At 36.0% G+C, this 26,510-nt stretch overlaps 1 protein-coding gene across 1 annotated transcript in view; it reads left to right on the top strand.

Moving 5' to 3' along the window:
- The window catches only part of ACADL (acyl-CoA dehydrogenase long chain), a 36,541-nt gene extending 11,742 nt beyond the window's left edge, over positions 1-24,799 (top strand). The window contains 7 exon segments of the mRNA XM_024243597.2: positions 3,182-3,248; positions 7,654-7,830; positions 8,770-8,865; positions 10,002-10,115; positions 18,081-18,208; positions 20,748-20,834; positions 24,581-24,799. Of these exon segments, the coding sequence (XP_024099365.2) occupies positions 3,182-3,248; positions 7,654-7,830; positions 8,770-8,865; positions 10,002-10,115; positions 18,081-18,208; positions 20,748-20,834; positions 24,581-24,674 (763 nt within the window). The 3' untranslated portion in view covers positions 24,675-24,799.
- Positions 24,800-26,510: the final 1,711 nt, after the last annotated feature.

Here is a 26,510-nt window from a genome sequence, read left to right as displayed (position 1 = left end):
ACCTCCATCTCCTAGGCTCAAGCTATTCTCCTGCCTCAGCCTCCCAAGTAACTGGGATTACAGGCGCCCGCCACCACGCCCAGCTAATTTTTGTATTTGTAGTAGAGACAGGGATTCACCAGGTTGGCCAGGCTGGTCTTGAACTCCTGACCTCAGGTGATCTGCCTGCCTTGGCCTCCCAAAGTGCTGGGATTACAGGCGTGAGCCACCATGCCCAGCCATAGAAGAATTGTTTTAATAAACTATGTACAGATGTTAGTTACTGATACTTTATACATACTTATGATGAAAAATATGATGTTAGAATACAATAGCATTCAGGCCAGGCACAGTCTCTTGTTTATAGTGGAGGTCGGTCATATAGGCACCCTCTGCCTGGCATGTACCAAAAGTTCAGATCCCTAAAACGAAAGCAGGTATTCAGCATAAGCCAAATTGTTTGCGCAAACAGTTCAGACAGTAAGCCACTCTTACGAGTACTGGGAATGGTGGGAACTCTCCTGAAATCCAGATTCTCAGATGCTAGCCATGGACAACGTTGTAACAGGCCTTTCTAAGGATAGCAGTCTCAGGCCTGCTATATTAATTCTTTTCTGTATACTTGGCATTTTAATAATATAATTTAACAAATGTTTATTGAGTGCCTGTTATGTACAAAGCAGCATGCTAGGCACCGAGCATATGAATATGATCTTGATAAACCACATGTTCTCAAAAAACTTGAGTCAGATAAGTGCAGTAGGTGGGAAAGATAATTCCTTTTTATTATAATTGAAATTCAAAATAAATGGCTCTAAGAGAGTATATTTGTTGCCTTATGGCATCTGTGGCAAATTGTCAGAGACTTGGTGGCTTAAGACAACAGAAATTTATTCTCTTACAGTTCTGAAGCCTAAAAGTCCAGAATCAGTATTGTTGGGCCCAAATCAAGGTATCAGGAGGGCCACACTTCCTCCAGAGGTTATAGGGGAGGATCCACTCCTTTCCTCTTCTATTTCTTGGCGGCTGTTGGCGTTCCTTGCCTTGTTGCCTCATCACTGCAGTCTTTGCCTTTGTGGTCACATTGCCTTCTCTTCTGTCTATGAAATCTCTCTTTACCTCTCTTTTATAAGGACATTCGTGTTTGCATTTAGGGCTCATCCAGATAATTCATGATAATCTCTCTATCACAACATAATTAAATTAGTCACATCTGCAAGACTCTTTTTCCATGTAAGGTAGAACAGCCTCTAGGGTATAGGACCTGATATCTTTAGGGTCATTATTCAGCCTAATACAGAGAGTGATTTAAAAAAAAAAAATGCAACCAGGTGCGGTGGCTCATGCCTGTAATCCCAACACTTTCAGAGGCCAAGGGGTGCAGATCACCTGAGGTCAGGAGTTCAAGACCAGCCTGGCCAACATGGTGAAACCACGTCTCTACTAATAATACAAAAAAATTAGCCAGGCATGGTGTCATACGCCTGTAATCCCAGATACTGGGGAGGCTGAGGCAGGAGAATCACTTGAACTGGGGAGGCAGAGGTTGCAACGAACCGAGATTGTGCCATTGCACTCCAGCCTGGGCAACAAGAGTGAAACTCAGTCTCAAAAAAAAAAAAAAAAAAAAAAAAAAATGCTGAGAGGCATAAAATATAAACACCACTGTATTTATTACTCTGTTTTTGCATTGCTATAAAAAATACCTGAAACTGGGTAATTTATAAAGAAAAGAGGTTTAAGTGGCTCACAGTTCCACTGGCTGTATAGGAAGCATGGCTGGGGAGGCCTCAGGAAACTTACAATCATGGCAGAAGGCAGAGGGGAAGCAGTCATGTCCTACATGGCCAGAGAAGCAGGAAGAGAGAGAAGGGAGATGTGCTACACTTTAAACAACCAAATCTCATGATAAGTAACTCACTGTTACAAGAACAGCAAGGGGAAAGTCCATCCCCATGATCCAATCAGCCCACCAGGCCCCCTCCTCCAACACTGAAGATCATAATTGAACATGAGATTTGGGTAGGGACACAGAGCCAAACCATATCACCCATATAAAGAGAACGAATTGGAAAAATTACACAAGTAATGTGGACTATTTACACACTCTGCTGTTTATTATAGGATATTAATAAAAATTGGGACCTAAGTGTTTTAACAATAGTGGATTATTTTTTTAAATTATGGTAAATCCATGATGATGCTCTGTTCAGCTAATAAGAAGTCATTAGATATTGTTAACAGATGAAAATCATATTATATGGTTCCAGTTTTATAAAAAAGCGTATATATGTATAGTTATGTCCATAGAAAAATATTGGAAAGATATACTTTTAAAATGTTCATTCCAGGAGATAAATTATTTTTAAAATTATTTTTCTCCTTTGGAATGCTGTCTGTATTCTTAATATTTTATTTACTAATATGTATTTCTTTTATATTTAGAAAAATAATCTATTCTACACTTAGAGCAGGTTTGTTAGAAAAAAAATGGCATTTGAGATGTACTCTTTTTTTTTTAGACAAATTCTCACTGTGTTACCCAGACTAGAGTGCAGTGGCATGATCATGCCTCACTGCAGCTTCAACCTCCCAGGCCCAACTGATCCTCTCACTTCAGCCTCCGAAGTAGCTGAGACCACAGGCGTCTGCCACCACACCCAACTAATTTTTTAACTTTTTGTAGAGATAGAGTCTAGCTTTGTTGCCCAGGCTGGTCTCAAACTCCTGGGATCAAGCAGTCCTCCCACCTCAGTATCCCAAGGTGCTGGGATTACAGGCATGAGCCACCATGCCTTGCCTAATAGCTAAATTTTTGATCAACAGAGACAGGGGAAGGAACCAAGGTGTTTAAAGGCAGCAAATTACATGGTGACACGTAATCTCAGGGATACAGTGAGGTTTGAAATGTCATGTGAGTCCCAATGGGGTCTCGAATGTTAGTTGGGCTTTGTTATACTACTGTATAAAATCTGGCTAATTTATATAATAAATCTTAATCATATATTCATTTGTGTACGTGCTTTAGAATATAATAGATGAGCATGGTTTTTCAGTGCAATTGTGCGAACATTCTTAATACTCAGCAATTTTACAATGGTGTAGCCAGTTTGAATAGTGTAATTTACATACACACTTATATCATTTGTATAAATTAATTTTTATCATTTGATGAATTTTTTATCTTTTCTTTCAATTACAGTGACTTACAAGGAATAAAAACAAATGCTAAAAAGGATGGAAGTGACCGGATTCTCAATGGAAGTAAGGTGTGTAAAAAGGGACTTCTATAGCCCTTCTTTTCAGAGTCATGCCATGGGTAACAATGTCTCAAAGACAACTCATTAATTCTATTAAATCTAGGGACTCAGGCAGGAATTGAATTTACCTAAGTTGTTTTGGAGACAGTAAATTTACAACACATATTACTTAAGATGTGTGGTAGCTTCTTCTATATTTCATTTTGCATGCCCCCTCACTAATATGGCAAAGGTTGTTTTAGCTTCCAAACAACCCTTATCAAACCAGAAAAAGACAAGGTGAGGCTCACATTGCCCAAATGTGGGACAAATATTAATAATACTTAAACTTTATGTTGATAAAAGATTGGGGAAAAAGCTTTCTCATATAGATCAAGAAGAATTTCAAAAGATTCTAGGAGAAGGCCAGGTACAGTGGCTCACACCTGTAATCGCAGCACTTTGGGAGGCTGAAGCAAGAGATTGCTTGAGCCCAGAAGTTTGAGACCAACCTAGGCAACAAAGTGAGACCCTGTCTCTACAAAAGTAAAAATTAAAAAAATTAGCTGGGCATGGTGGTGTGCCCTTTGGTCCCAGCTACTCACTCAGGAGGCTGAAGAGGGAGAATCACTTGAGCCAAGGAGGTTGAGACAGAGTAAGACCCCCTCTCAAAGAAAAAAAAAAAAAAAGATCCTAGGAGAAAAAGATATCAGTGATACAGTGATAGAATTTGAGAGCCATTTGAAAACCATTCAGTTCTACTAAATCAATCAACTCACTGGTAGAATTGGAGAGCGCTTCCAATTAAGGTTACAAATGGGCTCAGGATCTCTGATATCAATGAGGGCAAATGCATTTGATATCACTGAGGGCAAGTGATATTGCCCACCTAAAATAGTATCTGGTATATACTCAGTAAATATTTGTTGTTGACTGAGTGTTACATGAAGGAAAGATGTTCATTTTATTTACTGTTCTAAAACAATCTTTCTGAAAATACGTGCCAAAGTCTGTTGAAGAATTAGTTTTTATAAGTTTGGGCTATTATCTCTGTATTTACAAAATTGAATCACTGTTGTTCTTCAAATATACTTTAATAAATATTTGCTTAAATAATTTCTCCTAAGAATTACAATTAAATGGATGATAGCTCCAACATATAATCAGTTAACTCCTCGCATACAGAAGGCTTGTTTTGAAAGGGGAGTGGGATATTTGGTCAGAAGTGAAATGGGAACCACATTCTCTTATGCCTCTAGCTCTCTAAGCAGACCTCGTCTGCTCAGCCATAGGGTTTTGTGGGAACCACACAGGAAAAGTACCACTGACTCTGTTTCAAAAACTCTATTAGAAACAGCAACAAATTGAAAGCAAGTAAAAGTAAAGGAATGGGTAAGCAAATACAATGCATCTGAACAAATGTGCAGCCATTAACACTAGCAACACAAAGTTTTTAACAGTACAGGAAATAATTATACATTAAGTGAAAAAACAGGATATAGAATGCAAGTATAGAAACATTTTTACTATATTAAAATTTAAAAATATGAGAAAGGAAATTATCAATGATAGTTGTATTACTATGTACTTACGGAGAATTATATTTTCCTTTTTCTTTAGAACTTTACATTCTCTATATAATATCTGCAATGATTTTCTGTTATTTTATAAGCATTTAATATCCTCCTACCACCCAAAAATGTTGGCCCTCATTAGGGATAATTTCAGCCCTATTCAAACTTTGGAGTGTCATAATTAGGAAACAAACTGAGAAAGTCCACTTGCAAGGAAAATTCTCATATAACTGTATTAGAAAGGGGGATCCACCATGGTGTTAAAACTCACATTAGGTCGCACTATTGTAGAAAAGGTTCAGATCTTATTAATCCTTTGCTATAATTACTTCCAATAAGAACTTCTGGAGAACTCCACTTGATTTACCAAATTGAGCTCAGCGTATTAAAATGAATAGTTTTTGCCCAATGAATTGCTCCTCCCTTCCTTTCCATTCCATTGTTTATTTATTATCTGTTGTTAAAACATGTATGAGACCATTTTAGAGCATACTGTAGATACTAATTCCTGGATGCTGTGTGATGCAAAACAAACAAAAAAGCACTCATAGCATTTCAACTGTGGCAGCTATACAGATGTTAGGGACTACACAGAAAGGTAGGAGCTTGGTAGACTTATAAGGTTTTTGAGCAAGGGAGTGGTGTAATGGAGCAATACTGTTGAAAAAATATTTTTGCCAAGATGTATAGAATTTTTTTTGAGGAACATCTTTTTCAAAATATATTTTTAAAACATCCTTTGGCCTCCTCTGTGCCAAAAAGAATTCTAAGCACTTAAGATAGATATATGAATAGGAAATGGCTAGGAGCTCCTAGTAAGGAGGCACGTTGATGATCTTTTATTATTGTGTCACCTATAACCATACTGACATCACTATCTTCATTTGCTGTTGTGTAGACGACACTAACATTATTTGCCCATTTTTCATTATTTGTATGTTTCAGTGCTATGCATTTTAGGTGATGGGAGTAACCAACATCATTTTATACACCTACTATTTCAAAGGGAGAGAGATAAAAACAGATCATTTTGGTAAATTTGAGGTGTTGTAGGAGCGCTTAACCCAAACTGGAGAATTTGAGACTTTTGGCCAATCTGATGTCTAAACCATCCAGGATGAGTACAATTCATTGCAGCAGAGTTGGAAAAGGGCCTTTCCCAAGTAGCAGAAACAAGATTTTCAAAGACTCATAGGTCAGGAAGACCTCGCAACGTGATGGAAAGCAAGTAGTTTAGTAGAGCTGACTGAAGGACAGGAAATTGGGGAAAGTGGGACAAGCAGTAAGCCAGGTAAGGAGAGGTAAGCTAGTGCCAGTTTGTGATAAGTTTTCTATTTCCTGCTAAGGGTTTTGAATTTATCCTGAAGCCTATTAGGAGCTATTCAAAAATTTTTAAGTGTGAAGGTAATAGGATCAGATTGCATTTAGAAAAATCTCTTTGACATCATGATGAATGATACAGCTGTAGAGAGATGTTTTAGGAACTTAAGAAATGATGAGGGCTGGAAATAAGGTAATTACAATAGACTTGAAAGGAAGTGAATAAGTTCCAAAAGTATTAAGATGGGTTAGAAAAAACTAGATGCTGAATTGAATATGAAGCAGGATGATAACGTAATTTATTGAAGCATTCATTGAGATAGGGAAATAGGTTGATAATCAGGATTGGATAGGAGTAGGGGTGGGAAGGAATATGTCCTGCCCATGAGTCATCAGGTGGAACTATCCAGAAGCAAGTACATATTCAGGTCCAGGTCCTATCAGGAAATGTGGCTTACCAGGAGTTTGAGGCTGCAATGAGCTATGGTCACACCACTGCACTCCAGCCTGGGTAAGAGAGACCCTGTCTCTAAAAAAAAGAAAAGAAACATGGCTTAGATAAAGATTTGGAGACATCAGCATGTAGAGGGTGACTCAAGCCATGAAAATGATTGAGATGAACCAGGAAAGATGCAGAATGAGAAGATAATTATTAATATTTGCTCTGAGTATACTTTGTTTTCTGAATCAATATCATCTGATAATCCCTCTCATTTGGCTTGTCATTTTTCCCTCCTTAGTCATAGTTTCCTGTTTAGACCATTTTAAAGGAAGCAGAATATCAATTACAAAAATCAAAAATAGTCCTTTTCAAAAACTGATAAATCTGAGAATAAATAATATAGTGCCATTTACAGCAGATTTTCTTTCTTTTTATTTTTATTTTATTTTATTTTATTTTTTTCTAGAGACAGGGTCTCACTGTGTCACCCAGGTTGGAGTGCAGTGGTACAATCATAACTCACTGCAACCTCAAACTCCTGGGCTCAAGCGATCCTCCTGCCTCAGCTTCCTGTGTAGCTTGGACTATATATAGGTGCACACTACCACATCAGCTAATTTTTAATTTTTTTGTCTCTACTATTTTGGCAGGGCTAGTCTTGAACTCCTGAGCTCAAATGATCCTCTTGCCTCGCCTTCCCAAAGTGCTGGGGTTACAGGTGTGAGCCACCGGGCCCAGCCAGATCTTCTTTTCTTATCAGTGGCTTCCTTCTAAAATACAATTTATCATCATAATAGACAATTTGGTTTCATTTTTAAAGAACATAATAATCTCTGTTTATTATTATTATGTATAATATTAATAGTGAAAAGAAAATCTATAGGTTTCATTCTTTGAAGCATTAAGTAATTTTTCCCCTGATCCTTGATAACATCATGTGTGAATAATCAACTCTGCAGATATTTGGGTAGCGTACAGAGAGAGGTATCAAGCATGTCTTGTCTGTTTTAGTTTTCTGTAATATACTTTCTCCCAATCATAACTTGCACATAGACTTGAATTATCATGGTGCATTAATAATGTATTTGGAGTTTTGCAGGTGTTCATCAGTAATGGGTCATTAAGTGACATTGTGATTGTAGCTGCAGTCACAAATCATGAAGCTCCCTCCCCTGCCCATGGTATTAGCCTTTTTCTGGTGGAAAATGGAATGAAAGGATTTATCTAGGGACGAAAGCTACATAAAATGGGATTAAAAGCCCAGGTGAGTGATAATGTAAATCATATTCAGATACTAATTGAGTTTACTGTTAATCAGATAGGAGACTTACATAGAGGATTACATGTGGCACAATTTTATTTCCTATGCTGAATTCCTAAAATATGCTTTTCTGATGTGGTAATGAGATTTATCCTCATTTATACCACTCTATCTTTCTGATGGTCAGCAATATAAATGAATCAAGGTATTCTGAATATCTGTTTTAGAAATGGCAAAATTAACTACATGGTAACAAGCCATCTATTTGTAAAATGTATTAAAGAAAAATATGAAGTAAAAACAAAGTGTGGCCAGGCATGGTGGCTCACACCTGTAATCCCAGCACTTTGGGAGGCTGAGGCCAGTGGATCACCTGAGGTCAGGAGTTTGAGACCAGCCTGGTCAACATGGTGAAACCCCATCTCTACTAATAATAAAAAATTAGCCGGGTGTGGTGGCAGGCACCTGTAGTCCCAGCTACTCAGGAGGCTGAGGCAGGAGAATCACTTGAACCCAGGAGGCAGAGGTTGCAGTGAGCCAAGATCACGCCACTGCACTCCAGCCTGGGCAACAGAGTGAGACTCTGTCTCAAAAAAAATAAAACAAACAAACAAAAAAAAACCCAGAAAATGTTCTTTCTATACATTACCAAAAATACATGTTTTGCTTAATATGTATTAGAAATCCTTAGTTCCAAGTACCTTGAGAACTGGACAGTATTAGAGCTGGAATGATAGTGTATTGCAGTAGGAAAGCCACAAGGTTTAGAATCAGATGGCTGTGGGTTCAAATCCCTGGTTTACCACTTACTAGTTATGTTCATTAACTACTCCAACTTGGCTTCCAATTTGTGTTTTGTTTTTTTGGAAAAAATAATATTCACTTCAATATTCACTGGGTTATTGGAAGATTTAAATGAGATCATTCTCTACATTTTTTGTACAGTCTTTTAAGATACCGCAGAACTATTTGAAGGTACGGTTGCCAGCTAGTGCCCTACTTGGAGAAGAGAATAAAGGCTTCTATTACATCATGAAAGAGCTTCCACAGGTCAGAAGTGTTTAAAGATTCCATCTTTTGACTGAATAATGAATTGGAATAGAATAATATAGAAACATGTTATTTCTATATTATGCATGCAAATTTAGACATGCAAAACTTGTGAAATAGCTAATCATTTGAGTATTAAAGTTGTAATAAAAGTATGAGTTTTATAAGGTAGTTAAGTAAATAACTGAACTCAGTAATATCCAATCAAAGCTTACAAAGTGAGTAGGAAAAACAGATATTTCAGTTCTGTGATTCCTTCTTAGAATGATTTTAGCTTCTTAACTCCAATTCATAAACTTTTAGCTCTTTGTAAGGAAATGTCAGGCAAAACATTTGATAGTTTGCCAGTTTTTAAATAATAACTGTGAATCAAAGGGAAAAGTATAAAATTCAGACTGAAAAGTTGTAGCCACATAGGGTTGGTCCCTAAACAGCTATGGTTTTAAAGTATGGTTGACAAGTGATTATTGAGCCTCAGATGCCAGTGTAAGGGGGTACTCCTGCCTAGTGACTGCCATGAAAATCACCAGCATGATGGAATTAAACTGACTAAGGCTACTTTTACATTAATAGGTAGAATTTATCTTATGTGCCTTAAGATGTTTATTTCCACAGATATATTGAGTCATACAGTGTGCAGAGATTAATAAATTGAAATAAGCAACTAGGGATTGTTTTTAACTCACATGTGAGTAAAGAGAAGAAAAATTAAATTGCATATATATAATGAAGACAGTCATTCATGGGCATGGTGTTATGTGACTGTTGTCCCAGCTACTCGGGAGGCTGAGGTGGGAGGATCACTTGAGCCCTGGAATTCCAGGATGTAGTGAACTATGATTGTGCAACTCTACTCCATTTTTGACAACAGAGTGAGACTTCGTCTCTTAAAAATTTAAAAAGATTATAAAAAAATAAAGGCAGTGATTCATAAAAATAAAGGATTTGCTTTAGAAAGTGATTAGAGATATGTCAAAAGAATCTCATAAATCTGTTTTCTTATAAGGAGTTAAGATATAAATTAATCTTTATGAGTTCATTATAAAGATAATTTATAGGATTTATCGTAATTGAAATTGTGTGAAAATCACTTGCATAATTAGAATAATGTTTAAGACCTAATTTTTGTGTTATAGGAAAGGCTGTTAATTGCTGATGTGGCAATTTCAGCTAGTGAATTCATGTCTGAAGAAACCAGGAACTATGTTAAACAAAGAAAAGCTTTTGGCAAAACAGTTGCTCACCTACAGGTAAGCTTGTCACTGTGGTTTAGTATTAGATGATACCAGTTTACTCATCTGAAATGGCCTGGGGTAAACAGAAGTTTGGGTTATTTTCATGTAAGGTGATATTAGAAACCATGGAAGTGGATGAGATCACTAAGGAGAGATAGTAGAGAGTAAGACAGGAAGTGGTCTTAGGACACAGTCCTTGAGGAAGACTACAAGATTTAAAGGTAGAATTCATATTTGGAATTCATATTGTCTGAAAAGGAGGAGCCTGTAAGATGACTGAGAATGAATAAACAGAAAGGAGAAAGCAAATCAGGAGAGCTTTGTCACAGAAGCTGGAAGGAAAGAGGGCTTCATGGAGTAGGGAGTGGGATCAGTTGCTGCTTAGGGGGAAAATAAGATGAAGGGCAAAGAGTGTTCATTGAATACAATGATATGGAGATTATTTAGTAAGAGCCATTAATGGAGGCGGAGGGTGACACACCCGAGTGAGTAGACAGAAATGAGGACGTAAAACAATACTGATGGTAGGCAACTCTTTCCTGAGTTTGGCTGTGAATGGTAGTTGAGAGAAAGGGTGGTAAGGGAAGAGGGGAGGGGAAGGAGATTTGAGAGTCAAGGGAGATATTTGGGAGTTATTAATTTTTTGTCGTTATTGTTAGGATGGGAATGTGGGTGCATATTTTAATACCTATATATAAGGAAAGGATTTAATAAAGAGGGAAAGGTTGTAGATAGGAAGGAAATAATCAACTGCGTAAGGTCTTTGAGAAAGGGTGAGTTTGTGGATGCTGACACATGGAAAGATAGGCCTTCCCATCAACAAGAGAGGGATTCCTTCATTTGCACAGGAAGAAAGGAACAAAGGACGTCTATGAGTTCAGACAGATACATCACTCTGTTGGTAGAAAACTACAAAAGTTCTTTATAGAAGACTTCTATTTCTTTAAATAACGTGGCCAGGCACACTGGCCACTTTAAATAACTGGCCAGGCACACTGAGATCACGCCTGTAATCTCAGCACTTTGGGAAGCTGAGGCAGGCAGATCACTTGAGGTCAGGAGTTCGAGACCAGCCTGGCCAACATGGTGAAACCGTGTCTCTACTAAAAATACAAAAATTAGCCGGGCATGGTGGTGCACACCTCTAATCCCAGCTACTCGGGAGGCTGAGGCAGGAGAATCACTTGAATCCAGGAGGTAGAGGTTGCAGTGAGCCAAGATCGCACCACTGAACTCCATCCAGCCTGGGCTACAGAGCAAGACTCCATCTCAAAAATAAATAAATAAATAAATAACAATAGGGAAAGTTAGTCCTTGAAAGACAGGTGAGTGAAGGAGGCATGGAGGTGTTGCAGAAGGGTGAAGGAGGTATAAAATAGCTTCTTCAGAATGAGAAACTGAACTACTTTCTGCTTTGTGTGTATCAATCAGCTTTATGATAACAGTTTAGCTTCCCAGGTACAAACATAGAGAAAAGACAGATGATTGTGTTTACCTAGGATTGAGTTTTCCCAGGAACTTGAGGGTTTTTGCAAAAGAACTCAGTGGCTGCAGTCACTAAATATGCTAATTAAATTTTAGACCCTATAGTTTCTTTTTAAATGAAGGAATAGTTTATAATTCCTTCATGTGGTCATCAAATTGGCAAAACATCTCACCAGCAAAAAACCTGGAGTTGGGATTTGACTTAAAAATTTTTAAGTAAAATGACTGGCTGAAAGGCTTTGTGAAGGGAAAGGTAGAAATGAAACAACTTGTGGCTTTTCAGAACCAGTATTCTAGAAATTATGTTCAAGTGTGGTTTATGTCCTAACACAGCTACTTGAATCTCTGTAGTCTAGGCGTGTTCTCTCTCTCAAAAATAGTTTCCTATTTGTAAATATATAAAATGTATTTGATTTGCAAAATTGTAAAATTTTATGACTATAAATCTTTAAAATTTAAACGTTTGTAAATATTTATAAAATATTTTCCTATTTGTGAATATCAGAGACTGCCTCATGGCATTGTTGTGAGGATTATGTTGTAGGAAAAACTGGGTTCTTGTCACATGACCGGGATAATTTAGGCACACAGACACATTGTAGATTGAGTAGGGCAGGGTTTATTAAATGAAAAGGAAAAAGGAACTCTCAGCAAAGTGAAAGAAAGTCCTGCTAGCAGTTCTCCTGCCTCACAGATTGAATCCTAGGTCATCACACAGGAACAGGAGAGGCTAGGCTCCTCTCCTCTGCAAACTTCCCGAGGCTCCACCCCGTCCTCCCAGTGCATAGGTGGGCATTATTCACAAAGGATCAGATGGGACAGGGCAGGCTTCATCTGGGACCAGCAGTGGGGTTTTTCAGCCTTTAGGCTGTTTAGGCTTGAAGGCAGGGTTTCACCAGAGACCCTCAGCTGTCTCCTGTCTCTATCAATTAGATGGGGTAGTATACATAAAGTGCTTGGAATATTGCCTGGCAAAGTAAGCCTACATTAAAATTAGCTGTTATCCTTATTTTATTCCTTACATAATGCCTTGCTCCATTTTGTTTCAATATGGGAGAACTTTTTATCATCTACTTCCTCTTGCTCTTGATCTAGACCCTCTTTTTGTCATTTTGGGAACTGTTTGCTACCTGTATTGTCATGAAATTAACTTTTTCCATCCTGAAAAAAGTCTTTACATCCTAACTTTTCTTATTGACATAACAAACCTAAAACAGTTGTTCTGAATCTCTAAAAATGAGGTACACTCAATCAAGAAAACATTTAACAAAACAATATGACTTGACGACTAAATTCTGATTTCCTTAAGAGCAAGGATGTTATACTTTATATTCTCTTTCATTTATGGATCACTGATTTACACGTATCAATGGTTCGCAGTGAATGCCCTTTCACCCAGGTGTTTAGAAATGTCAGGAATGGGGTGGAGGTGGGTGTGCACAGTTGACTGGAGGTATAACTTGTATAGTGCCCTGGAGGACAGTGTTGTTAAATGTCCTGTAATTCACATTTGGATTACAACTAATTGTGTCACTCAAAATATCAATAATTTCCCATTGAGAAACACTGACGTATATGATTTTTTCCTTTTTGCTTCACTGAACAAATATATATTGATTGCCTCCTAAGGGTGTTCAACTGTAATTTGATGGGTGTAACTCTAGAAACACATACTATGCTCCTGGCAATATGAAGAAAGTGTTACCACTTGATATCACTCTGATTTTCTCAACTGTACCCAAAGTGGAATGAGTATCATTTGCTTCTGAAATCCAACCACCACCACTTAAACACCAAAAATGTTTACTAAAACACTTATACCAAGGCCAGGCATAGTGGCTCACACCTATAATCCCAGCACATTGGGAGGCCTAGGCAGGCAGATTGCTTGAGCCCAGGATTTTGAGACCAACCTGGGCAACGTGGCAAAACCTCATCTCTACAAAAAATACAAAAATTAGCCAGGTGTGGTGGTGTGCGCCTGTAGTCCCAGCTACTCAAGAGGCTAAGGTGGGAGAATCACTTGAGCCCTGGAGGCAGATGTTGCAGTGAGCTGAGATCTCACTATTGTACTCTAGCCTGAGTGACATAGTAAGACCCTGTCTCCCTGCTCCCCACAAAAATGAATACAAAAACAAAAATATACCTTTAGCCTTATTTTGGCTAAAGGTATAACAGTTGAATGAAAAGACATGTTTCCATTCCTTTGGAAATCTACATTTCCTGTGTTTATGAACTTAATACTAGATTACAACAAGGATGACTATAATATTACCCAGATTGCCTGAATGGCTCAGAAAGCATGTAATTTGACATTTAACCATGAAGGAAATAGGAAAGTAATCCATATTGTTTTCTCATAGGGGAAAAATATTCTTTTAAGATATATATTTATTGTATTTTAATAGCAAAAAATAAATAATTTTAATCATTCCTTTTTAAAGAAGTATCATTTTATTGTTGCCTTCTTTCAAAGTTAGTTCCCTAAACTTTCAGTAGGTGGCAGTAGCATTCTACTTCCACAGGTCACATTATTGATAGCTAGTAGTATTGTTTTCCAAGTATATGTTCTGAGATTTCTGCGATGTCTTCTGATATTCCTATTTTATCTAAATAAATATATTTGAATAATATTTTCATATTTCAAGCTAGGAGTATATTCAGAGACGATGAATAACCAATACTGTACATACCTATCTATACCTTGTATTCGAGAGCTGGGTACACTATGGTTCTAGTTATTCAATTGAAATAGAAGAGCTTTAAATGTTACAATATACTTGGTCACATGTCATTTTATAACTATATAACTACTCAGTTTCCATTCTCTTGGTATCCTTGAATTTTGAACATTTTGGGGCTTTCTGACCAGTTGAAATGCATGTCACAAAATTTATTTTCTTTTTAGAATAGAAACCTACTGTATGGATGTAGCAATAATTATTGGGATTCACGGAATAGACAATAAAACAGTAAAATCCAGATGTTAAATAATAATAATGGATATTATTGCTTGACTGCTCCCTATCTGCCAGACACTGCTAAGTGAATTGTCTCATTCTTTTTCTTTGCAAATCTATATAAGTATTTTAATTATTTTTATTTTACAGTTAAGGAAATTAAGGTATAGAGAGGTTAAGTAACTTGCCCCAAATTACACATATATTCTAATTCCAGAATCTACACTCTTTACCTATATACGGTTATTACTGCCCAGAAGTGCAAAGCAGATGGGCCTTTTTTCTTTTCCTATTTCCTTCACTCAGTGGGCAATGAAGTGAAAATGGAATGTTTTTTCTAATCTAATGAGAGCTCTTGGTTAGTCATTTCCTGTGTGGTATGTGTTCTTAATTCTAAGGGCATAAAGAATTAGGGAAAGGAATAGAGAGGAAAAAAAAAATAATACTTCTTCTTGACATGTGTCTAAAACAGGAATATCCAGTTCTTAAGACCTTGAGCATGGGATTAATTAACTATCAAATAGCAAACCTAGTGTGTTTTAAATTTTAACCATAATATATGAGAGCAACTGATGCTGTTGTTTAAATGAATACTGGGCTAGATAACCTCTCCAAGGTGTTTTCCATTTCCATAATTCTATGATTCTAAGAATTCTGTCATTCAGAACTCTGAAAAAGACTCCATCCAGCCCACTTAGTAACTTCAGAATAATTTTTTAATGCTAGTTGCAGTATTATTTATTAACAAATATAAATGACTTAAAAATACTGCTATGACCTTGTCGATCATTCAGAAAGAGCACTTGGCTAGTAATGTGTGGTCTAATTTCTAGTTGCCTTTGATTAGAGGATGATTTCAGAAAGCATAATGCAGTATCTGCAGTGAAAAGCAAAGACCAAATCTGTTTAGTAACGCTCAACCCAATGGCAAGAATACGTAAATATTTAATCTTTTTATCCTCAGAGAGTAAATTATGTACTCTTGGAGACATTATTCTCTCAGACCTCTGGACTTCACTGAATGCACTGATGCAAGAATTCTAAATCATTCCATTCTGGTTTGAAGTTTTACTTCAGCTTCTAGAAGTTTCCAGCATTTACAAAGGAACGACACTTGTATGAGAGAATCAGGCTTAGATATCTTTACTCTTTCATATTGTAAAGACAGTGCATAAATTCCCAAATGTGGCATCACGTAGGCAAGAAAATATCTTGAGACTTGTTGGATCCACCCTTATTTTCCAAATAAAGTGTCATACATAGTGTCATTGAACTAAACTAGGAGTAGGCTTAGAAACCATCTTCAGGGATTTTCATGGAATACTCATCTGTTTTCAATATATAGATTATTTGCCTATTTTTTTCTTTTTTTGTTCCATCTTTATATTGTCTATGAGTAAACTTGAATGTGTGGGTTGGGTGTGGGAAACTTTGTGCTGATTAAAGGGTAGATATTTGACCTAATTAAATATATGATGAATAGAAATGGAGATAGAAAAAATTAAGGGAAACAATAAGCGGGGAAGAAAGTTTTGATGTGACCCAGCATGTTCAGAATTAGAGGCCAGAATACAGAGATGGAAGGAGTGGGGTGCCAACCTTCTCATTGCTTAGTTTTGGAATCATTCGATGCCAGTTACATTCTCTGTTTCTAGAACAGGGTGAAATAAAATCGGGGAAAGACAGTCAGTTGGAGTTTTCATCAGCACGGTAGTTATGTTGATATACCTGTAAGGAATCTGCCCCTCAGAGCTTTACTCCACCTGATACACCTGGTCTTGCTTGGTCCTGGGTCTTTTTACACTCCCATTCTACTCTTTTCCAGAAATGGTAAGTATCAAAACTGTCCCAACCAACAATGACAGTGAAAGAATCAGTTTTATAACTTGAGAATTGCTGTAGCCAGCATTAAAAGCAGACCCTGTATCTTCTAAGAATGTGGCCCACCACCCTCCTTTGAGAACACAGCTGTGGCTTTGGACTTGGCAGTACCTAGATGGGATGTGTTTAATTTCTAGTTTGAGTTTCACTGCACCACCTTTGCCTGTAACTTTCCATGTGTATGCTTTCTATTAGCCACAGTGAAGTTCTTACTCATTTCACAGCAGAATAACCAGAACTCTGTTTCTATCTGAATTTTCACAAAGAAGATAGGCCAGCTGACCACATCTGGGCCTTGGACCTAAGAAATCAACTAGAATGGAGTATACTTTTGGAGCTACCCAAAGTGGGAACCCAGTGTTTCAAGTTCAAGCCAATTTCCTGAGGGAGGCTCAAGAGTCAGTGCCAAAGAGAACAGATATAAACTCCAAGTTCAGAGTGTGAGAGCCTAGAGTCAGGAATGAAATAAAGCTTGATTGAAGCAAGGACAGTCAGGAACAATTGAGAATGGTCTAAATAGAATGATTTCCAAAAACGCTAATGCATTGTCCATGGCCAGCAGGAGGAGGTAGGTACATAGCTATATTAACATTGATAATCCCAGACCATTCAGTCCAAGCTAGAGACTGCTAAACAAGCTATTGAGAAGTGTGGGAGGTGTATTCATCCATTTTCGTACTGCTATGAAGAAATACCTGAGACTGGGTAATTTATTAAAAAAAAAAAAAGGTTTAATGGACTCACAGTTCCACATGGCTGGGGAGGCCTCATAATCATGGCGGAAGGTGAAGGAGGAACAACAGCACATCTTACATGGTAGCAGGCAAAACAGTGTGTGCAGGGGAACCGCTCTTTATAAAACCATCAGATCTCATGAGACTTACTCACTATCACAAGAACATCATGGGACAAACCCACCCCCATGATTCAATTATCTCCCACCAAGTCCCTCCCACAACATGTGGGGATTATGGGAGCTACAATTCAAGATAAGATTTGGGTGGGGACAGAGCCAAACCATATCAGAAGGGATAATGTGAAGGGATGAAAGAGGATGAGGGTACTGGACTTTGATCTCTTTAGTACTCTGATTTTATTCTATTGCTTTCTACAGATCTAGATTAAATACTGTGCAATATTAAATAATACCTTATAAATATTTTGATGTGTTTATGAACATATATAGAAACCCCCTGTCCCTCCAGATGTTAGAAGCAGAGTAGCAAAATCTGTATACTTAATTTCATTAATAAAGAAAAAAATCTTCAAGGATTTAATCTCTGGAGGAAAATACAATAGGTGTTTTCAACAGCTGTACCTAAATAACTGTACCACAAGATGGTGCTCACACATTAAAGTCATGTGCTGTTTTTCAAGAAGTTTGCCTCGTCTAAATTTTACAATCCGAAACAAGATATTATTTATGTTTTAAACTATTTTTGCATCTTTTAGTACAAATTTCCTTAGCACTGAAATATAGTGAGTTTTAAATTTAAGCTGATTTGGTAACAAATGCCATTTTTATGGAGGAAAATACCAACAATTCCACTTTTGTTTGCCCTAAAGATCTTTTATTGTATAATTTCTGGTATGTTAAGTGGGTTGAAGTTTATATTTCTACCATGCTCACTTTTTTATTTCCTTTAAATTCAAGACAGTGCAACATAAATTAGCAGAATTAAAAACATATATATGTGTAACCCGAGCATTTGTGGACAACTGTCTCCAGCTGCATGAAGCGAAACGTTTGGACTCCGCCACTGCTTGCATGGCGAAATATTGGTATGCATGCTACAGTAATTAGAGTGTGGTGTGTGCTCACACTGATATGGAATTCTGCCAATTTTAAGCTCAGCCTTGAGGGTCTTAAAGGAAGAAATCTGTGAAATGAAAAATAAAAGTGAGACTCAACTTTTAAAAAAAATGCTAAAAAGTTCCATTAAGCATATGTATAATGTGCTAAAAATTTTTCAAGTTGGTATTTAATTTTTTTATCCTAATAGGCAAGCAAAGTTTTGTATTTAATTCTTAACTTGCTATTGAAAATAAAATATTAAGAGTGGGATAATGAAGAGTGATATTGATAGGATGACTGATTCATTCATTCAAGTAATAGTTTAATTTCAAATTATCTGAAGAGTGGCAGTACAGTGAGGCTGAAAGGGAACAGTAAAACTTGGGAGTCTTGAGATAGAGTCCCAATTCTTTTATTAAATAACTATAATTAAACTTAATTCCATCCAGGAAAATGTTTCTGTTATCTGTGAAATGACTAAGCTGGACAGGATTTTTCTATTTAAGGTGCTTTCCAAATGTAAGAAAAAATTCAGGAAGAACTGACTGTCCAATCAAAGTTTCACAGGCTCTATTAAGTGAAAGGAGAATAAAAATCCTATTAAGTTTAGAAAGACTTCGATTTGAATTAAAGATTATTAGCAATGGTGTTAAAGATGAGTTGAATGAAAAAACATCCCTGTATGTCAGACTTTTGTATATTTTAAGATTTTAGAATATACAGTCTAAATCAGATTCTGGAAGTAGATTTGGTTTCCTCTTTTTAAAAACAAACATTCTCCCATATCATTAGCCCAAGAGTAACCTAGAATAAATTCCTGTCATTATTCATTAACTTGTGTTCAGTTCAGTCACAGGTAGAACAGGGGAAATATTTTGTGCTTTATGTAATGATCCCATAATAACAAAATTGCCAGGTTGAAAAATAATATGGAATTACTTTTCAAAAACTTGCACTTTTGAGGAGACTTTTTATATTTACATTTACAATAAGTTCTTTGACTAGTGGCAAAAAGTGTAAAAAAAATTTACATATTTTTGGAAAAAGAGAAGTTTGGATAGCCACTGACCTTGTTATTTGAAAACCTCAGGTTTATACACATGCTCGTATTTCACATTGAAACACAGGAGGCAACCAGTTATAGCCCAGTAAATATTTCACTAAAATACTTGCCAAATATAAAAAATTATCAAATTCCAAATATTATTGTCCCCAAAGTCTTGTCTATTAATAATTATATTGTTAATATATTGCTTAGAAATATCCTCACCTGTCGTATGGTTTGAGTTTAAAATTATTTTAAATAAAAAGAAGTATCTATCCTTATTTTTGCTTTATGCTTCCCACTATCGAAAAATAAGTAGTGGGGTGCTGTAGCTTGCCACTGTAGTAACTCCTACTCAAGAAGCTGAGGTAAGAGGATCCTTTGAGCCCAGGAGTTCAAGACTGTAATGAGCTATGATTATGCCGCTGTACCCCAACCTAGGCCATAGAGTGGGTGAGACTCCATCACTGAAACAAACACACAAACAAGAAAGAAAGGAAAGAAAGAAAGAAAGAAAGAAAGAAAGAAAGGAAAGAAAGAAAGAAAGAAAGAAAGAAAGAAAGAAAGAAGGAAGGAAGGAAGGAAGGAAGGAAGGAAGGAAGGAAGGAAGGAAGGGAAGGAAGGAAGGAAGGGAAGGAAGGAAGGAAGGAAGGAAAGGAAGGAAGGAAGAAAGAAAGAAAGGAAAGAAAGAAAGAAAGAAAGAAAGAAAGAAAGAAAGAAAAGAAAAATAAGTAAAAAAGAATTTTGAACTAACATATTTTTATGTTAAGGTGAATAAAATCTCTATCATGAATTTTAATGATAGAATTGTGATATTATCAGAAAAGAATTTTTCTCAAGCACTACATGTTCATGTATACAAACATTATATATAATACTAATACACACACTTCAGGAATAATAATCTCTATAAAATTTTCTAATGTTTCCTATATGATAGCAAATACTTTGTTAGTCTGCCCTGTTAGGTTTTCACTTTTATCTTCAATTTATTTCTGAAAAGTCAGAACCCTAAAAAATTGCTTTTTTATACTGAAATTCAGAATCTTGATCTTCAAGTAGAAAGTGACATCATTGGAGAAAAAATGCATATTACAAGGGCAAAAAGAACTAGGTGGCTGAGTAATTTAGATCATATAGAGAATCCACATAAATTAGAACATATTCAAGTCTTTACTGCATGTTTTTCTAGCCTGAAATAGCCAAAATCTAATCATCTGAGTTTTCTACCTTTTGTTTCTAGCCTAACAAAAACCTAGCAAGAAATATAATTGATGAAAAAAGTACTCTTATATGAAAATTATCTTGAAATTGATTTCATATGTAATTTTTATCCTCTTTGCTTAGCTAATATGCCATTCTAATCGCTTAATAAATGTGCACATTTAAACAATTGTAAATAATTAGTTTTCTGGTTTTGAAGCACCTCATGAAAATCCATTTCCAATATTTCTTTTCTGCCTTTTATTTTGGTCATTTAGGGCATCTGAGTTACAAAATAGTGTAGCTTATGACTGTGTACAGCTCCATGGAGGTTGGGGATACATGTGGGAGTACCCAATTGCAAAGTAAGTATAGTTTTCTGATACACTCTTCTTTATGATGTGAAGAAAAAGGAAAATTTCTTTACTTTGTACATCAAATGTAGAGGGAACGGAGGTGTGCAATCTTTTGAATTTTTCAGCTGAATACAGACAAAATGTATTCAAGCAAATGGAAACAGCTTTTTTTTTATCAACTCCCTACTAGGATTTTATTTTTCTTAAATAAAGTAAAGAGACCAATATACAAAAGCTTGATCCTTGGCTTTATTTGAATCCTTATGTAGAAGGACAAATAGTATTTTCAAAATTTTTTTAATTTTTTAATTTTATTTTGAGACAGTCTTGCTGTCACCCAGGTTGGAGTACAGTGGCATGATCTGGGTTCACTGCAACCTCCGCCTTCCAGGTTCAAATAATTCTTGTGCCTCAGTCACCAGAGTAGCTGGAATTAACAGGTACATGCCACGACACCTGGCTAATTTTTTTGTATTTTTAGTAGAGGTGTGGTTTTGCCATGTTGGCCAGGCTGGTCTCAAACCCCTGGCCTCAAGTGATCTGCCTGCCTTGGCCTCCCAAAATTCTGGGATTACAGGCGTGAGCCACTACGTCCGGCCAAATACTACTTTTTTTTTTAAACCAAAGGAAAAAAAAAAAAAGCAATACAGAAAAATTAACTGGCATATGAAAAGGATCTAAGTTGTCACATATCTTAGATATCTGATTGTTTGTTTTGTTCTAAAAAATAAATTTAAAATCTTTTTTTCTAAATAGATTTATTTCCTTCAAATTGAAAGAAATCAAATATATCTTTTTATCATATATGAATATTCTTATCAGTTTGAAGCAGTACTAATTTGTAAATAGGCAGTGTCCCCATTCATATTTCTTCCTCAATCTCCAGAATTTCCTTTTCTCTTAACATAGTCTTTTGCCTCAGAAGTCTCCCCATAGCTTTTTTCCTCATCACCCTAGAAAATATATTTTTCTTATTATTTAGCAATGATTTTGGTTTAGAAAATTTTCCCAAGGAAATTTTTGATTTATACAGAAAAGTTCAATTTGTTCTGAATCTGAGAGTAAGAATGCTATAGGCTTCTAAAAATGTTTTACGACTGTTATCTTAATATAAAGTATCTAAAGGGAAAAATTATGAAACCCACATTCAAACTGGCAGCCTAATGATTTCAAATTTATCTTTTTGGTAAGTATAATTGGAAACATTTAATATGCTTATAGTCCTTAGAAAAAATATTTTACTAAAATTACATTAAGAGCAGAAGCTATGTGGTGGCTCAATGTTTGTGTGGTTTAGTTCACACTTAAGAAAGGCCTATTAGGTGGGGAAAAGGCAACCATCTAAATGGCTTAAGATTAGAGTGTGACATAAGCCTTGGTCTCTGTTTTCTCAGAGTCAACTCCTTCAAGTTGGTACCAAGCAAACGTTGTAGATTGATGGCTTATTTGAAATCTCTGGTTTCAGTTTCAGAGACTTACATTCCCTTGAAGAAACAACAATCACCTTTCTTGGCCAGTTTGTTAGTTCAAAGATTGTATCAATTTTTAAACTAGACTGCTATTTCTCTTTCCACATATCGCCTAATATCAAAAAAGCCACTTAGGCCAGGTGCAGTGGCTCACTCCTGTAATCCCAGCACTTTGGGAGGCCAAGGTGGGTGGATCACCTGAGGTCAAGAGTTCAAGACCAGCCTGGGCAAAATGGCAAAACACCATTTCTACTAAAAATACAAAAAAATTAGCTAGGCGTGGTTGCAGGTGCCTGTAGTCCCAGCTACTCCGGAGGCACGAGAATCACTTGAACCCGGGAGGCAGAGGTTGCAGTGAGTCGAGATCGCGCCACTGCACTCCAGCCTGGGCGACAGAGTGAGACTGTCTCAAAAAAACAAACAACAACAACAACAAAAAAAAAAAAGCCACGTAGACACATTGGCAATATGTGGATGTAATGTATAGACTTTGATTTGATTAAAAAAAAAAAACCTTCTAATTGTGTTTCTTATATTCCCCCAAACTAAACTACATGTTTATATATATGTTGCTGAGGGTTGGTTTCATAGATAAGAGGTGCTTTCTCTGCTTTTTTATTTCGTTTTTTTGTTTTTGTCTTCTTTAATAACTGGTCTTCAGTATGTGGGTTTAAGTCTTACTCATTAGGCTTGAGCCTGTGAGGACTGAGATTTAAGCCTTGCCATTTGAAGATTTCTCTGCCATGCTGGGAAGAGCTGCCTTAGATGTAGAACTTCATTGCAGTGTGGTTAAACATTTCTGCTGCTGCCTTTCACTGTTAATTTTAGTTGATGACTAAATTTAATTAGTAACATATAAAAGGTCTACTAATCTCTGCTTTATCTACTCCATTGGAACTTCTTTAATGTGAAAAGAAGCCTAGCCCATTTAAAAATATATATATATCTAAACACATTGGGACTGCTGAAGTAGGCTTACAGTAGGTAAGTCCTCAAAATGCAGGTGCTAGATTTTGTAGAGAATAGCAAAATCTGTTCAGAAAAAAATGTTTGAAAACATAAATATCTCAAGCTTTTAAAGCTTTCAGCAGAAAGTTCTGAGATTCTAAATTTCCTTGTTAAAACAGTAAATCATATCAGTAAATATTTACTGAGTGTCCATTTCTTTGTAAGGAACCCTGATGAATATAGAGAAGAATAAGTCCAAAAATGGTATGTTCCTAGAGAGCTGGCACATTTAATTTGTCTTAAAAATCAAATTTAAGCAAAACAAAACACCAAGATTATACTTGAGAAAAAAAAAAAAGAAAAGCCTTTGAGTGTGTCTACCAGGAAAGTCCAAAGTTCAATAACTAGCTCTAAGTGCTTTGGCCAATGAAAGTGTTACAATATACAAAAAAGATATTTGAAAAAGAGGCAGAATACCTACATCCTCATTCCAGTCTGCCAATGATGTGTTGTTAGTGACCATTAAATAGCAACCATTAATTAGGAAATATATTAACTTCTCTCTACTTTAGTTCCTTTACCAGGAAAACAGTATTAACATTTATCCCTCCTCAATCCCAGAGCTGAGAAGATAGAATGAGATGAGAAAAGATAAAAACAACTGTACAGTGGCATGGTTGTTATCATGACTATCAAAAGTGAACTTATGATATTTGGGTTTTTTTTTTTCTTTGGTGTGGGTATGGCAATGGACTCAGCCACTTAGTATTTTAACTCCACACATCGCTGAAATGACTATTAACCATTTCCAAAAAACAAGTTACTTGTTAACTTTCTGGGAAATAATATTTGCTAAAGCATTAGTTTATATTCCTGATAGTGACAGTGCTTGTGGGAATGCTAGAAAATATGTATCTTTTTTCTTTTGTTTTCTATAAAACCAGTGGATTTCAACTTTTTAGGAAACATTAAAGATAAAAAGAAACTAAGACATCCTGTGCATTTCCTAATCTAAAACAGACTTTTTAAGAGTGTTATCATATGTGCTGAATTTTACAAAATTAAATCAGATGAAACATACTTATTATTTTTATTTTGAATTTGTAATCTCTTTAATCAAATTAATACAAAGCTATACAGATTATTAACATCTTAATAGTTTTTTTACTATTATTCCAATTTAGGATGAATGCCATATTGAAACAATAAGTAATTTATGAAGGACTTTTATTGTTTGTACTTCATTAAATGAATAGTTTAAGAGTTACCTGGTAAGACAAAATTTACAGTTTCTAATATATTTTATTTATTCATTCAATCATCTTCTGATTTATCCAGAGCTTATGTGGATGCCAGAGTTCAGCCAATCTATGGTGGTACAAATGAAATAACGAAGGAGCTGATTGCAAGAGAGATTGTCTTTGACAAGTAGACATCTGCCCACATCCTGGAATCCTATTACAGCTAATCTGGTTTTAAATCTGCTCAAGATAAAATGTAACTTGGAAAGCGAGGAAACACTAAACATGTTTTTACCTGCTCTCTCTATAGAGAAGGAAATAAAATATAAATATAAGATTAACATAGTGGAAGGACAAATCTTTGAAGCCAAAATTCTAGTTTTCCAATATAAGGTTTAACTTACAGTTTTTTATGTAGCCAAAGGTAAAAGGTTTTCTGAATCTAGATGCCTAGGTGTTTCATTTATCTCTAAAATTCTAAAAAGCATAAATTGTTCAAATCTTCAAACCAAGGCAGAAATAATTTTATGTCATTATAGTATAAAAACATTAATAAGATAGCACATTGACTTTTAAAGGGAAAAGTAAATATAACTTAGAATGTAAACTCATTTCGGCTACCATTTGCTTCAAATTCCCTAGAACAGTGGTTTTTACCACTGTACTCCAACCCCCTGTTTTTATTTTTATTTATTTATTTATTTTTATTTTTTAGGAGCACATACTGAATGGTTTTATTTATGTAAAATGTAGAATAAGCAAATCACCAGAGACAGAAAGTGGATTAGTTTGTCTAGAGCTGGGGGTGTGTATTGGAAATTATAGGGCTTATGAATAAATCATGCAGTGTTTCTTTTTGAGGTGAAAAGATATTCTTTTTTTTCCCCCAAATTTTTTTTCTTTTTATTATTATTATTATTATTATTATTATTATTATTATTATTATACTTTAGGCTCTATGGTACATGTGCACAATGTGCAGGTAAGTTACATATGTATACATGTGCCATGCTGGTGCGCTGCACCCACCAACTCGTCATCTAGCATTAGGTATATCTCCCAATGCTATCCCTCCCCACTCCCCCCACCCCACAACAGTCCCCAAAGTGTGATGTTCCCCTTCCTGTGTCCATGTGTTCTCGTTGTTCAATTCCCACCTATGAGTGAGAATATGCGGTGTTTGGTTTTTTGTTCTTGTGATAGTTTACTGAGAATGATGATTTCCAATTTCATCCATGTCCCTACAAAGGACGTGAACTCATCATTTTTTATGGCTGCATAGTATTCCATGGTGTATATGTGCCACATTTTCTTAATCCAGTCTATCATTGTTGGACATTTGGGTTGGTTCCAAGTCTTTGCTATTGTGAATAATGCCGCAATAAACATACGTGTGCATGTGTCTTTATAGCAGCATGATTTATAGTCCTTTGGGTATATACCCAGTAATGGGATGGCTGGGTCAAATGGAATTTCTAGTTCTAGATCCTTGAGGAATCGCCACACTGACTTCCACAAGGGTTGAACTAGTTTACAGTCCCACCAACAGTGTAAAAGTGTTCCTATTTCTCCACATCCTCTCCAGCACCTGTTGTTTCCTGACTTTTTAATGATTGCCATTCTAACTGGTGTGAGATGGTATCTCATTGTGGTTTTGATTTGCATTTCTCTGATGGCCAGTGATGGTGAGCATTTTTTCATGTGTTTTTTGGCTGCATAAATGTCTTCTTTTGAGAAGTGTCTGTTCATGTCCTTCGCCCACTTTTTGATGGGGTTGTTTGTTTTTTTCTTGTAAATTTGTTTGAGTTCATTGTAGATTCTGGATATTAGCCCTTTATCAGATGAGTAGGTTGCGAAAATTTTCTCCCATTTTGTAGGTTGCCTGTTCACTCTGATGGTAGTTTCCTTTGCTGTGCAGAAGCTCTTTAGTTTAATGAGATCCCATTTGTCAATTTTGGCTTTTGTTGCCATTGCTTTTGGTGTTTTAGACATGAAGTCCTTGCCCATGCCTATGTCCTGAATGGTAT

Source organism: Pongo abelii, chromosome 11, assembly GCF_028885655.2.
Source record: "Pongo abelii isolate AG06213 chromosome 11, NHGRI_mPonAbe1-v2.0_pri, whole genome shotgun sequence".
NCBI classification, from domain to species: Eukaryota; Metazoa; Chordata; class Mammalia; order Primates; family Hominidae; genus Pongo; species Pongo abelii.
The sequence above is the reverse complement of the archived record's forward strand: the minus strand, read 5'-3'. Positions and strand labels throughout refer to the sequence as shown.